The sequence below is a fragment of the Phytophthora parasitica genome, assembly GCF_000247585.1.
Source record: "Phytophthora parasitica INRA-310 unplaced genomic scaffold supercont2.7, whole genome shotgun sequence".
In the NCBI taxonomy this organism is placed as follows: Eukaryota; Oomycota; class Peronosporomycetes; order Peronosporales; family Peronosporaceae; genus Phytophthora; species Phytophthora nicotianae.
The window spans coordinates 1,447,844-1,459,982 of NW_008648993.1; the positions used below are offsets into that span (position 1 = coordinate 1,447,844).

The 12,139-nt window shown below is 51.7% G+C and overlaps 6 protein-coding genes across 10 annotated transcripts; 3 read left to right on the plus strand and 3 right to left on the minus strand.

Moving 5' to 3' along the window:
• Positions 1–100: 100 nt before the first annotated feature.
• On the minus strand, positions 101–3,724 carry PPTG_05487 (hypothetical protein; the record flags this gene model as incomplete). The annotated part of the gene is made up of 1 exon (XM_008899038.1): positions 101–3,724. The coding sequence occupies one exon, from the start codon at positions 3,722–3,724 to the stop codon at positions 101–103; it is 3,624 nt and encodes a 1,207-aa protein (XP_008897286.1).
• A 563-nt stretch (positions 3,725–4,287) lies between these two features.
• On the minus strand, positions 4,288–5,723 carry PPTG_05488 (hypothetical protein; the record flags this gene model as incomplete). Its single annotated transcript, XM_008899039.1, has 6 exons — positions 4,288–4,529; positions 4,597–4,777; positions 4,836–4,954; positions 5,017–5,144; positions 5,215–5,293; positions 5,357–5,723. 6 exons carry the CDS (start codon positions 5,721–5,723, stop codon positions 4,288–4,290), a joined length of 1,116 nt encoding a protein of 371 aa, XP_008897287.1.
• Positions 5,724–6,016: 293 nt separating this feature from the next.
• Positions 6,017–8,091, plus strand: PPTG_05489 (hypothetical protein). Of its 3 annotated transcripts, XM_008899040.1 has the most exons (6): positions 6,017–6,547; positions 6,613–6,747; positions 6,817–6,882; positions 6,950–7,212; positions 7,283–7,337; positions 7,407–8,091. In XM_008899040.1, the coding sequence occupies exons 1-6, from the start codon at positions 6,125–6,127 to the stop codon at positions 7,674–7,676; spliced, it is 1,212 nt and encodes a 403-aa protein (XP_008897288.1). In that variant the 5' UTR covers positions 6,017–6,124; the 3' UTR covers positions 7,677–8,091. The 3 variants fall into 3 exon arrangements, with proteins under 3 accessions (XP_008897288.1, XP_008897289.1, XP_008897290.1); XM_008899041.1 differs by having other exon boundaries at positions 7,283–8,091; XM_008899042.1 differs by lacking the exons at positions 7,283–7,337; positions 7,407–8,091 and having other exon boundaries at positions 6,950–7,241.
• A 39-nt stretch (positions 8,092–8,130) lies between these two features.
• On the plus strand, positions 8,131–8,376 carry PPTG_21690 (hypothetical protein; the record flags this gene model as incomplete). Its single annotated transcript, XM_008899323.1, has 1 exon — positions 8,131–8,376. One exon carries the CDS (start codon positions 8,131–8,133, stop codon positions 8,374–8,376), a length of 246 nt encoding a protein of 81 aa, XP_008897571.1.
• Positions 8,377–8,622: 246 nt separating this feature from the next.
• On the plus strand, positions 8,623–10,369 carry PPTG_05490 (hypothetical protein). Of its 3 annotated transcripts, XM_008899045.1 has the most exons (6): positions 8,623–9,130; positions 9,204–9,207; positions 9,283–9,417; positions 9,483–9,539; positions 9,618–9,930; positions 9,998–10,369. In XM_008899045.1, exons 1-6 carry the CDS (start codon positions 8,670–8,672, stop codon positions 10,099–10,101), a joined length of 1,074 nt encoding a protein of 357 aa, XP_008897293.1. In that variant the 5' UTR covers positions 8,623–8,669; the 3' UTR covers positions 10,102–10,369. The 3 variants fall into 3 exon arrangements, with proteins under 3 accessions (XP_008897293.1, XP_008897291.1, XP_008897292.1); XM_008899043.1 differs by having other exon boundaries at positions 9,204–9,417; XM_008899044.1 differs by having other exon boundaries at positions 9,204–9,417; positions 9,618–10,369.
• On the minus strand, positions 10,110–11,496 carry PPTG_05491 (hypothetical protein). Its single transcript, XM_008899046.1, has 3 exons — positions 11,371–11,496; positions 10,938–11,314; positions 10,110–10,853 (listed from the first exon to the last, which is right to left on the minus strand). Exons 1-3 carry the CDS (start codon positions 11,447–11,449, stop codon positions 10,356–10,358), a joined length of 954 nt encoding a protein of 317 aa, XP_008897294.1. The 5' UTR covers positions 11,450–11,496; the 3' UTR covers positions 10,110–10,355.
• Between the last annotated feature and the right edge of the window lie 643 nt (positions 11,497–12,139).

A 12,139-nucleotide genomic window follows, 5' to 3' on the forward strand; every position in this document is an offset into this window, starting at 1 on the left:
TACAGTGCCCTAGTGTTCAGGGAAACTATGTTATCAAAACCCTCGAGTAACAAATGTGATGTAAGCGGTTCTGCGCTGGCTGGTTGCTGATACAAGTCGATTAGAAGCCGAGCGTAGCGCGTTGGTTTCGATACACGAGCTCTGCGTCTGCTGACCCGGGCGACGTTGCGTTGGCGAGATGGTCAGCATTGCTACCGACAGAGGAGGAGACGCTCCCTGGTGCGTTTCCACCATCGGTAGATCCACGACCTTGCTGCATGAAATACGCGTGTGCAAGTTCCAGCATCATCACCCACTTGAGCATATCGTCACGTGTCTTGGCAACCATCCGCGTCTGGTGCGTGGGTGAACAGATCACAAACTCGTTCGGTTTACCCACCCCCTTCCCATGCAGAATCTCTAGAGACTTGTGCTTCAAAGGGATCGCACCACGAGGTTCACGATCGCCCTCCCGCTTGTAGTATCGAAGATATCCATCAGGCTCGATGTTGCACCATCGTTCACGAACGCCACGTAGTGACATGTTGCCGAATGCCCCCTTCTCGTTGGAGTGTGTTGGGTGTTTTCGTAAGGTACCGCTCATTACCGGCAGTGTACCATCTCGAGGCATCTGGTTCGAGTTTGAGTCATAAGACTGCGTGAGTGAGGCACTGCTGCTGCTTCGGCGACTGACGTTGGGATCATAGCGTTCCGAGCCTCTCTGCACGCTCTCTGACGGTCTGCTATTGTTTGAAGCTCGACCAGCAGCCATGGACGCTCTGCTGCCACTAATTGAGGCGCGGATGCCACCAATTGATGCTCGAGAACCACCGGTAGATCGCCGAGGAACATCCTGCAGTGTCGGTGGGCCAACAACTGAGGGTCTCAGGTACGAGGACTCCTTGTTCTTGACCGCCACATTAAGAGTTCCGTTTGTTAGTAGCTGGAACTGATCTTGCACAACCTTCATCTCGTCCTTCAGCTGCAATCGCCGCTGGCCTAACTCGCTCTTACGCGTCTCGTCCTTCTCACCTGCTGCCTTCGCGAGCTGAACAACGGTATCGTGCAACTGCATCTGAAGTTTTGTCAACTTGTTTTGCAGTCGAGACGATTCCGATGCGCGTTCGTGTGGGGCCTGGTCAATATCTACTGTGTCGACGATCGAATCCGAGCGCAGCAGCTTCACTTCTTTGCCTTCATCAACATCGAAGAACACGTTCAGTTCGTTCTCCATTCGTCGCATTTCGTCAAGTGCCGACTTCAGATCATCCTTCAGGTCTGCTCGTCGGAGAGATAGATTGTCGGCCTGCTGCTGGTCACCACTCTTGCCTGCGTTCGCTATTCCAGCCACCGTCTCCCGCAAATTCTTTCTCAACAAGGCGATCTTATTCTCCAAGAAGATCATTTGAGGCGGACGCTCGCCGCTAATAAAGGCATCTTCACGCTTAACTGCCTCTGCTGCCACGTCCATCTGCTTCTTAAACTGGTTGATTTCTGATTCCACAAATTTCGTTCGTTCTTCTTCCAGTTTGATCTCTTCTTCAAGATGACTGTGTTGCGCCTTAATCTTCTCGAGAAGCCGCTCACGTGCATCTTCAGCGCGAGTATCGATCGACCCTCTATGCACCATAGAGCCCAAAAATGCAGGAGAAAAAAACTTAATCTCTTGCTGGCCATTCAGCTCCACGTCAAGGTCTCCATATGCGTCCAACTCCAGTTGCAAATCATCCAGCGTCTCCTCGATTTGGATGCGTGAAGCCTGCAGCTCGTCATTTTCAGCGATGATTTCAGTCACCTCCTTCTCAAGCTCCGCAGTTCGCTGCGTCAGCTCAGCTGTCCGTAGCACCTCGGGTGATTCAATTTCTCCGGCTGTTTGCTTGTCCAATTGCTCGATCATTTCTTTCAGTGTAGCTGCTTCCTGGATCAGGTTCTCACGCTCCTTCTCAAGAGATTCCTGGTGTTGCAGCCCTGCTTCGACTTGCGACTCCATCACTTCGGTTTTCTTTTCCATTTCAATCATCTTCAAGCGCATACGGCGCTTAGTCGCCGCCCACACTTGTTTATGAAGTTCGCACGACACCAAGATCTGGAAATACTCCGAACGCAGAGAGTTTTGCATCACTCGAGCAGCTCGGGCCTCTTTTACTTCTTCAGTTTCCTCGTGTGGAATCTCCTCCTCCACTCGACCCACAATACCTTTAGTAATATCTGCGAACTTGATACGGACAGGACGCACCATCCTAGCGAGCAGTTCCAGTACTTCAGAGTACGTGTAACCCGTCAGTGAGATGCCATTCATCATCGTCACTCGCATATTCACTTCAAGACGCTTTTCCGGCTTGACACTCCAGTTATAAATCTCTGCAGGACTTGCCATTCCATTCGGAAGCTTGTAGATCTCAGCGATGTGAACTTGTAGGTCAGTAAATACTGTACCAGGAATACCAGCGATTTGCTTCAGGTTGAGTCCCAGTCGACCCGGTCCAAATGTCACCTCGATCTCATGTACCCATTTGTAAATGACCCCGGTCTTCATTGGAGGACGCAGCCATTGCGTGTGGCCGTAAGGCGATACATAGTACGTCTTGCCGTCATTAGTTTTACTCTTTCGAGTTGACCAGCCCTTGGGTAGGGCCAGAATCTCACCAGACTCCAACACTTCAACTGATTCACACGTGAGTTTGTTACGGATCTTCTCGAGAACCGCTTCCAGGTTTGCATCAACAGGCGTGGACTTAGCAGGCTCCTCTGGCACTGCAGTGATAGTCGCGTGTTCACCATCCTCGGCCTTTTCATCGTTTTCTACCTGGTCCTGCTCGGATTCTTTCGCATCAGCTTCCAGTGGTACCGGGTCGTTACTGTTCTCAGTTTCAGTGTCAGTAGCAGCAACAAGAAGATCGGGCATCGCAGCAGGTGAGGCCAATTCCAGTTCCTGGGGATATTGCAAGGTTCCTTCGGGTGTTGCCACTGCACCATCGGCAATCAAGCTGTTTACCGCAACACCATTAGCCGGCGTCTGGTCCTCAGTAGCAGGATTGGCGGGAGCGTCAGTATCTATCGATAATGCAGGCACCTCCGATTTACTGGTCTCTGTATGTGTCAGGTCTTCCTCTTTGCCGCTACCTGCAACTGTTGCTGGTGTCACAATGGTTAACGGAGCTTCCAGCTTGTCTTCTGTATCATCAGTCGTAGCCGGATCCTTCACTGCAGCGTCCTCCACCGTAGTCTCATTTTCCTGTGCTGTTGCAGTTTCCTCAGCACCTTCACTATCACTAACGGCATCTGGTGTAGATGCATCTTCGACTGCATCCCCCTGAGCGTCTGTAGACGGCAGATCTTCCGGCTTCTCGTTAGCTGTGGCGATCACGTCACTTGATCCATCCGCCTCAGCGGCAGATGAAGATTTATCCTCACTTGCTGCAGTGATAGCTCCAGTGGCTTCCACTTCTTCTGGGGTCGATGGATGCTCAACGACATTGGAATCGTCTTCAGTCGTGTCGTTCTGCTCTTCCACTGCGTCTTTTTGCGCGGTGGTTTCAGCGCCTGACTCATCATCGTCTGCCGCATCGGCAGAGTGGGTCTCCGTCTCCTCCACTGCATTCGAAATGGTGTTCTCAGCTTCTGTCGGCTCAGCAGCTGAAGCAGTCGCAGCATCGTCCGCGTCGATCGCAATGTCCTCGGGTTTTACGGGATCAGGCAGCGGAGTGACCTGCACCTCGGCCTCTGGTGGTGCACTCTGCTCCATGTGTGGTAGGTAGTGTATTCGCGCGCAGTCGTCAAGGCGCGGCGGGCGGGCGGACGTCTGCTCTACTCTGCTCGATCTCCCGCGTGGGCTTACTGCCGCTTCCTTGAAAAGCTCAACAAGCTCCCCCCGTGAAAAATCAAGGTTCGCACTAAGTACGATTGTGCGTAGACTTGTGCGACGAGCACCTTCAACTGAGCGAACTTCTGTCGGTTACGTTTGTGAGCAAATATAAGCGCGGACTAAGAAGCGACGGCTCTGAGTGAGCATTGCGATTCACTCCAGGCGGATTCTAGTCAAGACATAAGGAGCTACGGCCTAAGCTGTAAGGATGGCGGACCTCAAGAGTAGTGCAGCGAGCTCTACTTGGTGCAACAGCGTAAGTTAAACGCTGCGTTTTACAGGTGCATGCACATGCGACACAAAAGAGTTGAAGCCAGATGGAATCCTGATTACGTGTTGGACGAGCTCAACTCCAACGTAACCACCCATAGCCGCACGAGCTGCCTTCATTTCCACTGCATGACATATCCCACAGCAACAGCCACCGTCAACGACGAAGGTAGTTAGACCTGCGGAGCCTCTACCAGCAGAAAGCCCTCGCTAGACTCGCTGGTTTTGGACAGCTCCAACGCCTGACTGTTGCCGACGACCTTCTCGGGTGACACAGCGACGACTTGGCGTCGGGCAATGCGCGTCTCGCGAATGAACTCGCACAGCGAAATCTGGGCCACGTCATCGGCCAAAATTTTCTTCTTGGGGCTCTTCAGGACCATGATTTTCGTGTTCAAGCGGCGGTTCGCTTCGGCTGAGCAAGTCACACGGTATTAGATGCTGATCATCAGCCAGAACACAGGAAAAAAAAGACAACGCACTTCGTGATCGCACGCCATAAAACTGACAGACGCTGTGAATGATCAGTCGATGGAAGGCTGAGTCCAGCAGTGGCAGTATCAACCGCACGTCCTTCTCGTTTGCCTTCATCAGCTCAATCGGGTGTTTTAACATGCGGAACAGCGGTGTTGCGATTTCCAGCTCTGAAGGAACTTCTCGCCACTGCAGCAAACCGTGGTTAAGTATTTGGCCTCGACCTTACTCGTTCACTTTACGGTACCTGGATGAAGTGCAAGACAACATATTCCACTGCTTCAATAAACGGCGCGAAGGAGCTGAAAGACCGCAGCATCAATGTCCGTGCACGGCGATCAACCCGAGTGAACATTTGCTCAGCATCTGCACAGTTGTCCCAACACCGTGAGCACCACTACATGTGTAAAAGCAAACATCTCACTCACCATTCCATCCATCTTTGCGGCGATTGCGTGGAGCATGGGACCGATTGTTCTCATGTGCACCTCCTCCCTTGCGGAACTCGGTCTGCAGGTCTTCATTCTGAGGCTCAGCCAGCTTTTGGAAATTCGATCTGATATCAATCACATATTTCAGTCAATTATCTAGGCACATCAAGCGGTAAACATCTCGTCTGAACGCACCTCCACTCGACGTTGATGTCCATGTGCTCCATCAAGTCTTCCAACCGCGTAGATGCTGCTCGGTTACCAAAGTGGTGATCTGCATAAATACAACGTGAGTCTACGTGCCTAGAAAGTTATTTCCTAAGCCTCCTCTTCGCACCGTTGAACCAGCGCTGCTGCTTGCGTACGCCCAACGGCAGCTCGTTGGGCTTAGACAGGTACCCCGCCGAACGGATGGGGTGGATGTTGATTAGCCGCTTACTACGTGCTAGTGGCGACTCACTGCCACGCTTCTGCGGCGTGCGCGCGCGGCTGGAGCCGTTTCCGTTGCTGCCGGAGCGCTCCACACCCGCGATGAGGTTCTTCTTGGTGGCGCCGTCGTCAGCAGCAGCCTCGGTGCGCAGCGGTGCGATGGGACCTTCACCCCAGGCCATCTCCAGCTCCAGCTCACTGCCGCAGAGGGAACTTACTTCGGAGTCGCTCACATCGGGCGCTTCGGTTGATAACTTAATTACGTGCTCTGCCATGGGTGGAAGGAACTGCTTGTCTTGGGGTGTTGAGCTTTGCTGGAATGAGGGTGAGCGTCGCCGGAAGAAATAGACCAACACTCAGAAGAAACTAAAATAGAAACTTTAACTGCAATAGAGAGTATTAAATAATGCCCGTTGAGAATCATGTCGTTTTCTGATTCTGCTTATCACTGCTATAGCACATGACGTGCAAATATTCTCAATTTGCTTGACTATTTCTGTGTCGATACAAAATTTTACTTGTATTATGTAAGAGTGTTAAAACTCGCTGCCATCACAAATGGCCAAAAGCGACATACTCAATCCAAGACGATTTGACATCCCGACGTTGACGTCGAGCGCGTAGGAGCTGTCATTGGACAATTCAATCTCCTTGACCTCGGCACAACCGCGCAGCCATGGCCATGGACCTCACGGCGGAAGACGACGACCTGCTAAGCTACTTCTTATCAGCCGATGTGGCGGCTGAGCAGATGCCACAGACGCTTCCGGGAGCGACGAACACCGTCGCCTCAACTGCCGAGCAGTTCACGCTGGGCCAAACCGTCCCGTTAGCACCCGAGCGGACCTTCGGCAGTGAGCTGACACCTGCCGGACCACCCACCACCAGTACTCCGGCCGCACCCACCTTCCAGCAACCGCAAGGAGGCTTCAAAGAGAGCTCCATGATGCGGCCCGCTGCCAATGACGACGACTCGTCGTCCAACACGGGAAATCTGGACTCAGACGAGAAGCGACAGCGACGACTGGCCAGGAATCGCGAGTCTGCACGCCAGAGTCGACGCCGCAAAAAACAGTACTTGGAGCTGCTAGAGGAGAAGGCACGTGTAGTTTTGGCGCTACGAGATGAGTTTATTAAACTGACGAGTGCTTTAATGCGATGCAGGTGTCTCAATTGACGGAGAGCATCGATACGACGCGAGCGACGCATTTGGAGCGCGCGGATGAGGCGCTGAACCAAGTACGCTCTGACATTTTGAAGAGCCTAGCGGAGGACAGGAAGAACGGCGGCTCCGAGGAGGTAACAGTGCTCTAAACTTCGGATCTAACCGTTGCGACTGGTATTGACGTTGTCGTTTCGTGTTTTTAGTCGGTGCAGGAAAAGATTCGTCAGGGTATTATGCTGATTCAGGAGAGATTCGGGCCGAACAGTGTGGTGCGTGGGTGGTTGTGCTTGGCAAACCATTTGTATGGTGCTTATCTTGATGTATTGATTGTCATAGGAACGGCTTGCAGTGAAGGACTATAATTTCCGTCAACTCGACAACTTGCTGCTGCCTCCGTACTGCCGATTCTTACTGTGGCTTAGTATCCAGGACGAGTCGTTTTTCGACGAAGCTAATGGAATGGGATCAAAGAACGCAGGAGACGTACCAGAGAAGAAGAAAAACCCCAATGTGGTGAAGAAGGACACTCTGTGGTCGACTCTGACAAGCGACCTTGCCCTCACCTATGAGCAGGACGAAAAACTGAAGTCGCTGTACAAGTATGTTACCTTATCATAGCGATATCATTTCCAATTGCATCTTGTTTTAACGGATGTGTGCCCTATGCAGATCGGGTGACTCGAAGAGCAGCAAGTCGGAACGCCGACGGGTGGCGATGGCTGTGGTATGTTGCTGAGTAGGGTTGCTCATTCCTCGAAAGTCTGAGTACTGACCTATTGTTAATTATCAACAGACATATTTAAGCAAACTCAAAAGGAGCCTCGAGCAGCGCTCGGAGGCGGTCCAGCGACAGACAGAAATGCTGCACTCCATTTTGACGCCAGAGCAATCGCTCACATATCTGCGGTGGGTTGACGCCAACCAAGACCGACTGCCAAACTTCGTGGACAAGACGCTATCAGTGCCGAACACTGGTGCCTCAGACGCGGTTCGCGCTATCCTGAAGAAGGACGACCGCGACCTCACGGTGGAGGATGTGACTGCGCTGCTCGGAGAGTTGTAGACCATCAGAACCAATCCTCCCTTTTTGTACCGTGCCTCGCTGCCTAAAGCCTTCGCAGCATATCAAGGTGGCCAGCCACACGTCACTTTCATGTTGTCTATGCGCATGATGGACCAGATTAACACGAGACAATTTTTCAATATGTGACCGTCTTTGGTGAAATACTTACCTTCGCTAAATTGAATCAGTGAAAAAAAAAACCTGTCAATGGTGTTGATTCCGCTCCAGATTCCTAGCAAGGCTACCCGGTTGCATTGACGATTCAGTTATCGGAAATCTTACGTCCAACCAGCAGCGTGGAGCTTCCTTCACTATTCTCCTATCTGACCACCATGTTTCTATCGGTATACTCTTAATGCGCGGCCTGATCATCACGGAAGCTACCTACATCTCCAAGCAAGTCAACAGATATGTGCTACGGCGCTCTCGATCTTTACACGCATGAGGTCGAGGCATGGAAGTCTTTCAGCACGTAGTTCACGTCAACAATGAGAAGGTTGCCGCTTTGGCAGACTGGCCATGTGCCAAAGGAGGATTCCTCGTTTCGGCCAGCGCCATCAGCATGGAGGCAGTAACGAGCCATGCTTTTGCTTCGAAGACCTTCTGGAGACGGACGAGGTCCCCGTTACCGTGTAAGACTGCACAAGACCGCGACGACGAATACCCATTCTCAGGTTTCGACGGCGTTGAGGTCTACTAGCTGGATCAATTCTTGTGCGACTCGACCACCAAACGTGCAGCTCAACCAAGAATCGTCCATGCTTCTTGTAGCAAGACATTCTATCCGTAGCCCAACAACTAGCTGGAGTTGAGTTAGCTCGACTTCCTGATCACAAGCGGTGCAACCAACGAGATTGACGAACCTTCAGCCCCTTGTAGTGCCGAATGTATGTCGTCCGCTTCAACAAGTTTAGAGCTATTCGGCGGATATCCGGCTGATCTTCGTAGCCCTTGCGTGTTGACAACATTTGTGTCCTCGACGAACCTAAATTTATGAAATTGATGTCAAACGTCGTGAAAACGTTAGCATCTGATTCCAGGTGCGGCAGTGTAGAGCAACGATACGCAAGCATGAAGGTGGTGGTGGGTCTGACTTCTCTTCTGGTGGCTGTCGTGGCCGCTGCAGCAGGAGTTATGACGGAGAGAAAACGGCAACAAGAGCTCAAGGCATGCGGCTGCGGAGATGGCGAGTGCTGCAACTCGGTGCGTCCCTCTGAACGACGTTACCAACTTCCGCACGCGCACGTGGAGCACTGGGATACGCGCAACGGCGAGTGCGACTCGAGCTGGGCCAAGCTGGCACCAGGAGGGGCTGCAGACAGTCAAGGTGACAAGCCGCGCACCAGCTTCGGGACGCTCATCCTGTTGCGCCACGGTCAGAGCGTATGGAACCGCAAGCCTGATCGCCCCTCGGACTTGTGGCGCTATGCCGGATCCATCGACATTCCCTTGAGGTGATGGCGATCCGATTAAGTGTGGGTGAGTCTTCACTTATGACTTAACTGAAGTGGGGTGTTGATTGTACAGTGAGGTAGGCATGCAGGAGGCTTACGAGGCGGGAAAGAGGTTGGAGTACGTACCGATCGACGTGGTGTTCTGCTCGCAGATGGACCGTGCACGCACGACCATGTCACTGGCATTGAGTGTGCACTCCAGTAAGAAAACCCCAGTTGTGGAACATCGCTCACCACTGGAAAACCCATCCTTTGAGGGAGTCAATGACAAGAACCCCTACGACTTCGTACGTGACAACCTTGGTGTCGTTGGTTCAGTGTCGAGAGGACTAATTTGCGTCCGATGATACAGATCATCCCAGTGTATGTGTCTCCGACACTAAATGAGCGCAATTTCGGTGATCTGCAGGTTTGATCATGTTGCTACTCGCTTCGATTGAAAGTGAGTTATTTAACGCAATTATATATGTTGTGGATGAAATATTAGGGTGTGCCAAGCACAAAGCATACCGTCATGTTTAACAGAGAACACGTGAAGAAGATCCGAAACGATTATTACACGCGATTCCCAGGCGAAAATGGTGAAAGCTGCGAAGACATTCACAAACGGACCATCCCATTTTTCAACTCGTTTATCCTACCTCATCTTGCTGCGGGACGCAACGTGTTAGTGTCCTCGCACGGTTTTGTTATCCGGACGCTCATTAAGTACCTGGATGGCATGGATGCAAACGAGTTCAGCGAGCAGATGAAGTTGGAGAAGACAGCACCTGAGAAGTGCCTGCTGCTTGCTCCGACCGGTAGGCGGTCTCATTTCCAAATTTCCTTGCTCCGTGGTATCTAATACTACGGTTTATGTCTATCTAGGCGTTCCACTCATGTACAAGTACGAGAAGGGGGAGTTCAAAAAGCTCGCACAGACTCGCCGCGATCGTGCGGAGAGTTTAAGTCGAAGCATTGCGCCGTATTAGAGGGATTGAAGTGCTGTGCTGCTGAGTTTGTTTTACGGGAATGATGTCGACAGGTTGACGTTCATTCAAAGCAGATAGAGTGCATCATTCGTGTCGGATACTGTACTCATTACGCACATTTTGCAGAGCTGTGTTGTTCAAAATATTCACTGAAGGATCAAGGCCGAGTTGGTAATTTGCATTGATGCGTGCATCATCCGTACCCTGCATCTTCGGCTCATTTTTCTATCTCGGTGGTAAAGTATACTGAGGGACTATGCTTCTCCAGCAGCTTCCTTCAAGCGCTTCACTAACTCCGCCTTCAAGCCCTTGATGGACAAGCCTAGTTTCTTCAATTCCTCACGCAAGATAGTCACAGTCATCTGCTCAATCGGCTTCGGCGGCGTGTATGATACTGCCGCCTGATCCTCGCTTGCATCCTCCATTTCCACGTCAGCTGAAGGTGCTTCGTGTTTCGGTTCTGGCGTTTCCTCCATCGGCTCTGCCAGAGCAGTGTTCTTTGGTGGTTCCGTCTTGACTGGAGCCACCTTCTTTGGCGATTTAGCCTTGATTGGGGCCTCCTTCTTTGGCGAAACTGGAGCACGCGGTGGCGGTGGTGGAGGTACTGCGCTGACTGCAGGAACTGTCTGTTGCTGAGCGATCGAAACCTTCTTCATGGCCTGTGTAGATTCAGCCACGCTTTCACCGTGGGCCTCTTTCATGGCTCTTTGTCCGACAACCGAGTTGAAAAACGCGTTGGCAGCCTCACGATCCTGAATCAGTCACAGCACACCGAGGGCAACAATTAGATCTTTCGTCTCCTTCCTTGCAAACGCAAGTTTAGCGGGCAAACTTACGCGAGGGCGGATACGCTTAAAGTCGAGGACGTGCAGTTGTGGCAGTTTGTAGATAACGTATTCACGGTAGTACTTGCGCTTGGTCACGGGGTTTCCGCTTAGCGAGAGCGTGTCAAGCTTGGCAAAGCAGGCGAGGTGGTCCACTTCCGAGAGTTGAGCGATGCGGTTACCCGTAAGCATGAGGAACTCCATGTTGGGGATAGCCTCCGCCAGGTTTTCCTGGATCTTGGACACGTGATTGTTGTGCAGCAGTAGCATGCGTAGTCGGCGCAGGCGCGGGAAGTTCTCAAGCTTCTTAATCTCATTGTCCGAGAAGTCGATGCAGTCAAATCCGTCCTGTGTGACGCCCAAGTTTTCGATCGAAGGCGCCTTATAACCTGCAGATCACGTCAGTAATCGATGCACATAAGCGACTAAGCACGAGAGGAAGTACCTCGTAGGTTCAGCTCGCGCTCACGCAGCGGGTTGATGGACACCTGCGCGCGCAGAATCACGTCCGACGTCAGCCTCATCGCGTGGGATCGATCTCTTGGTTGGTGTGCTCAAACGTAAATCGAGGGTTACACTTTCAACCAATAAACGTGCAGTCGGGTTATTTCAATGGTTACACCTTAACAATAGATTATACTGGGAAATACCTTTGGTATGGACAGCCCTCAAATGATTAATTCCACGGTACTGCGAAACTCGCTCGATGTTATCTCGCTCAACAATCAGCCAACCTCGAATGTAAGCTGAACGTTGAGCAAAAGTAGCATGTTTAACCCCTTGGTTACCAACGTCGTAACTTACGACGCAGCGAAAACACTAAGTCGTAACTTACGACTTAATTCTCAAGATAAACAGGAAATGGCTCAGACGCGGCGATTCAATACTTTAATCAAGTCTGTTTCGCGACAAACAAAATATAAGCTTGGAAAGGTAGCCCGCGACAGGGAATAAAAAGGCTGTGGTTGGATACACTGTCCCACTATCAGGAAACCGTACATTTGGTGGGTGGTGGATATGCTCCACCAGTTCAGAATTTGCGGGCTGGAGTGAAGATGCCAGTCAGATCAAGCACGCGGACAAAAGCTCAAGAGGAGGCGCTATCAACAATCGACGTGCGAGATGTGGACTTCGGCCATCTATGGCGTCAGCTCGTGCGTGTCGGATGGACGTCAAAGAGGCCAACGCGGCTGTCCAACTTGCACTCTTACTAC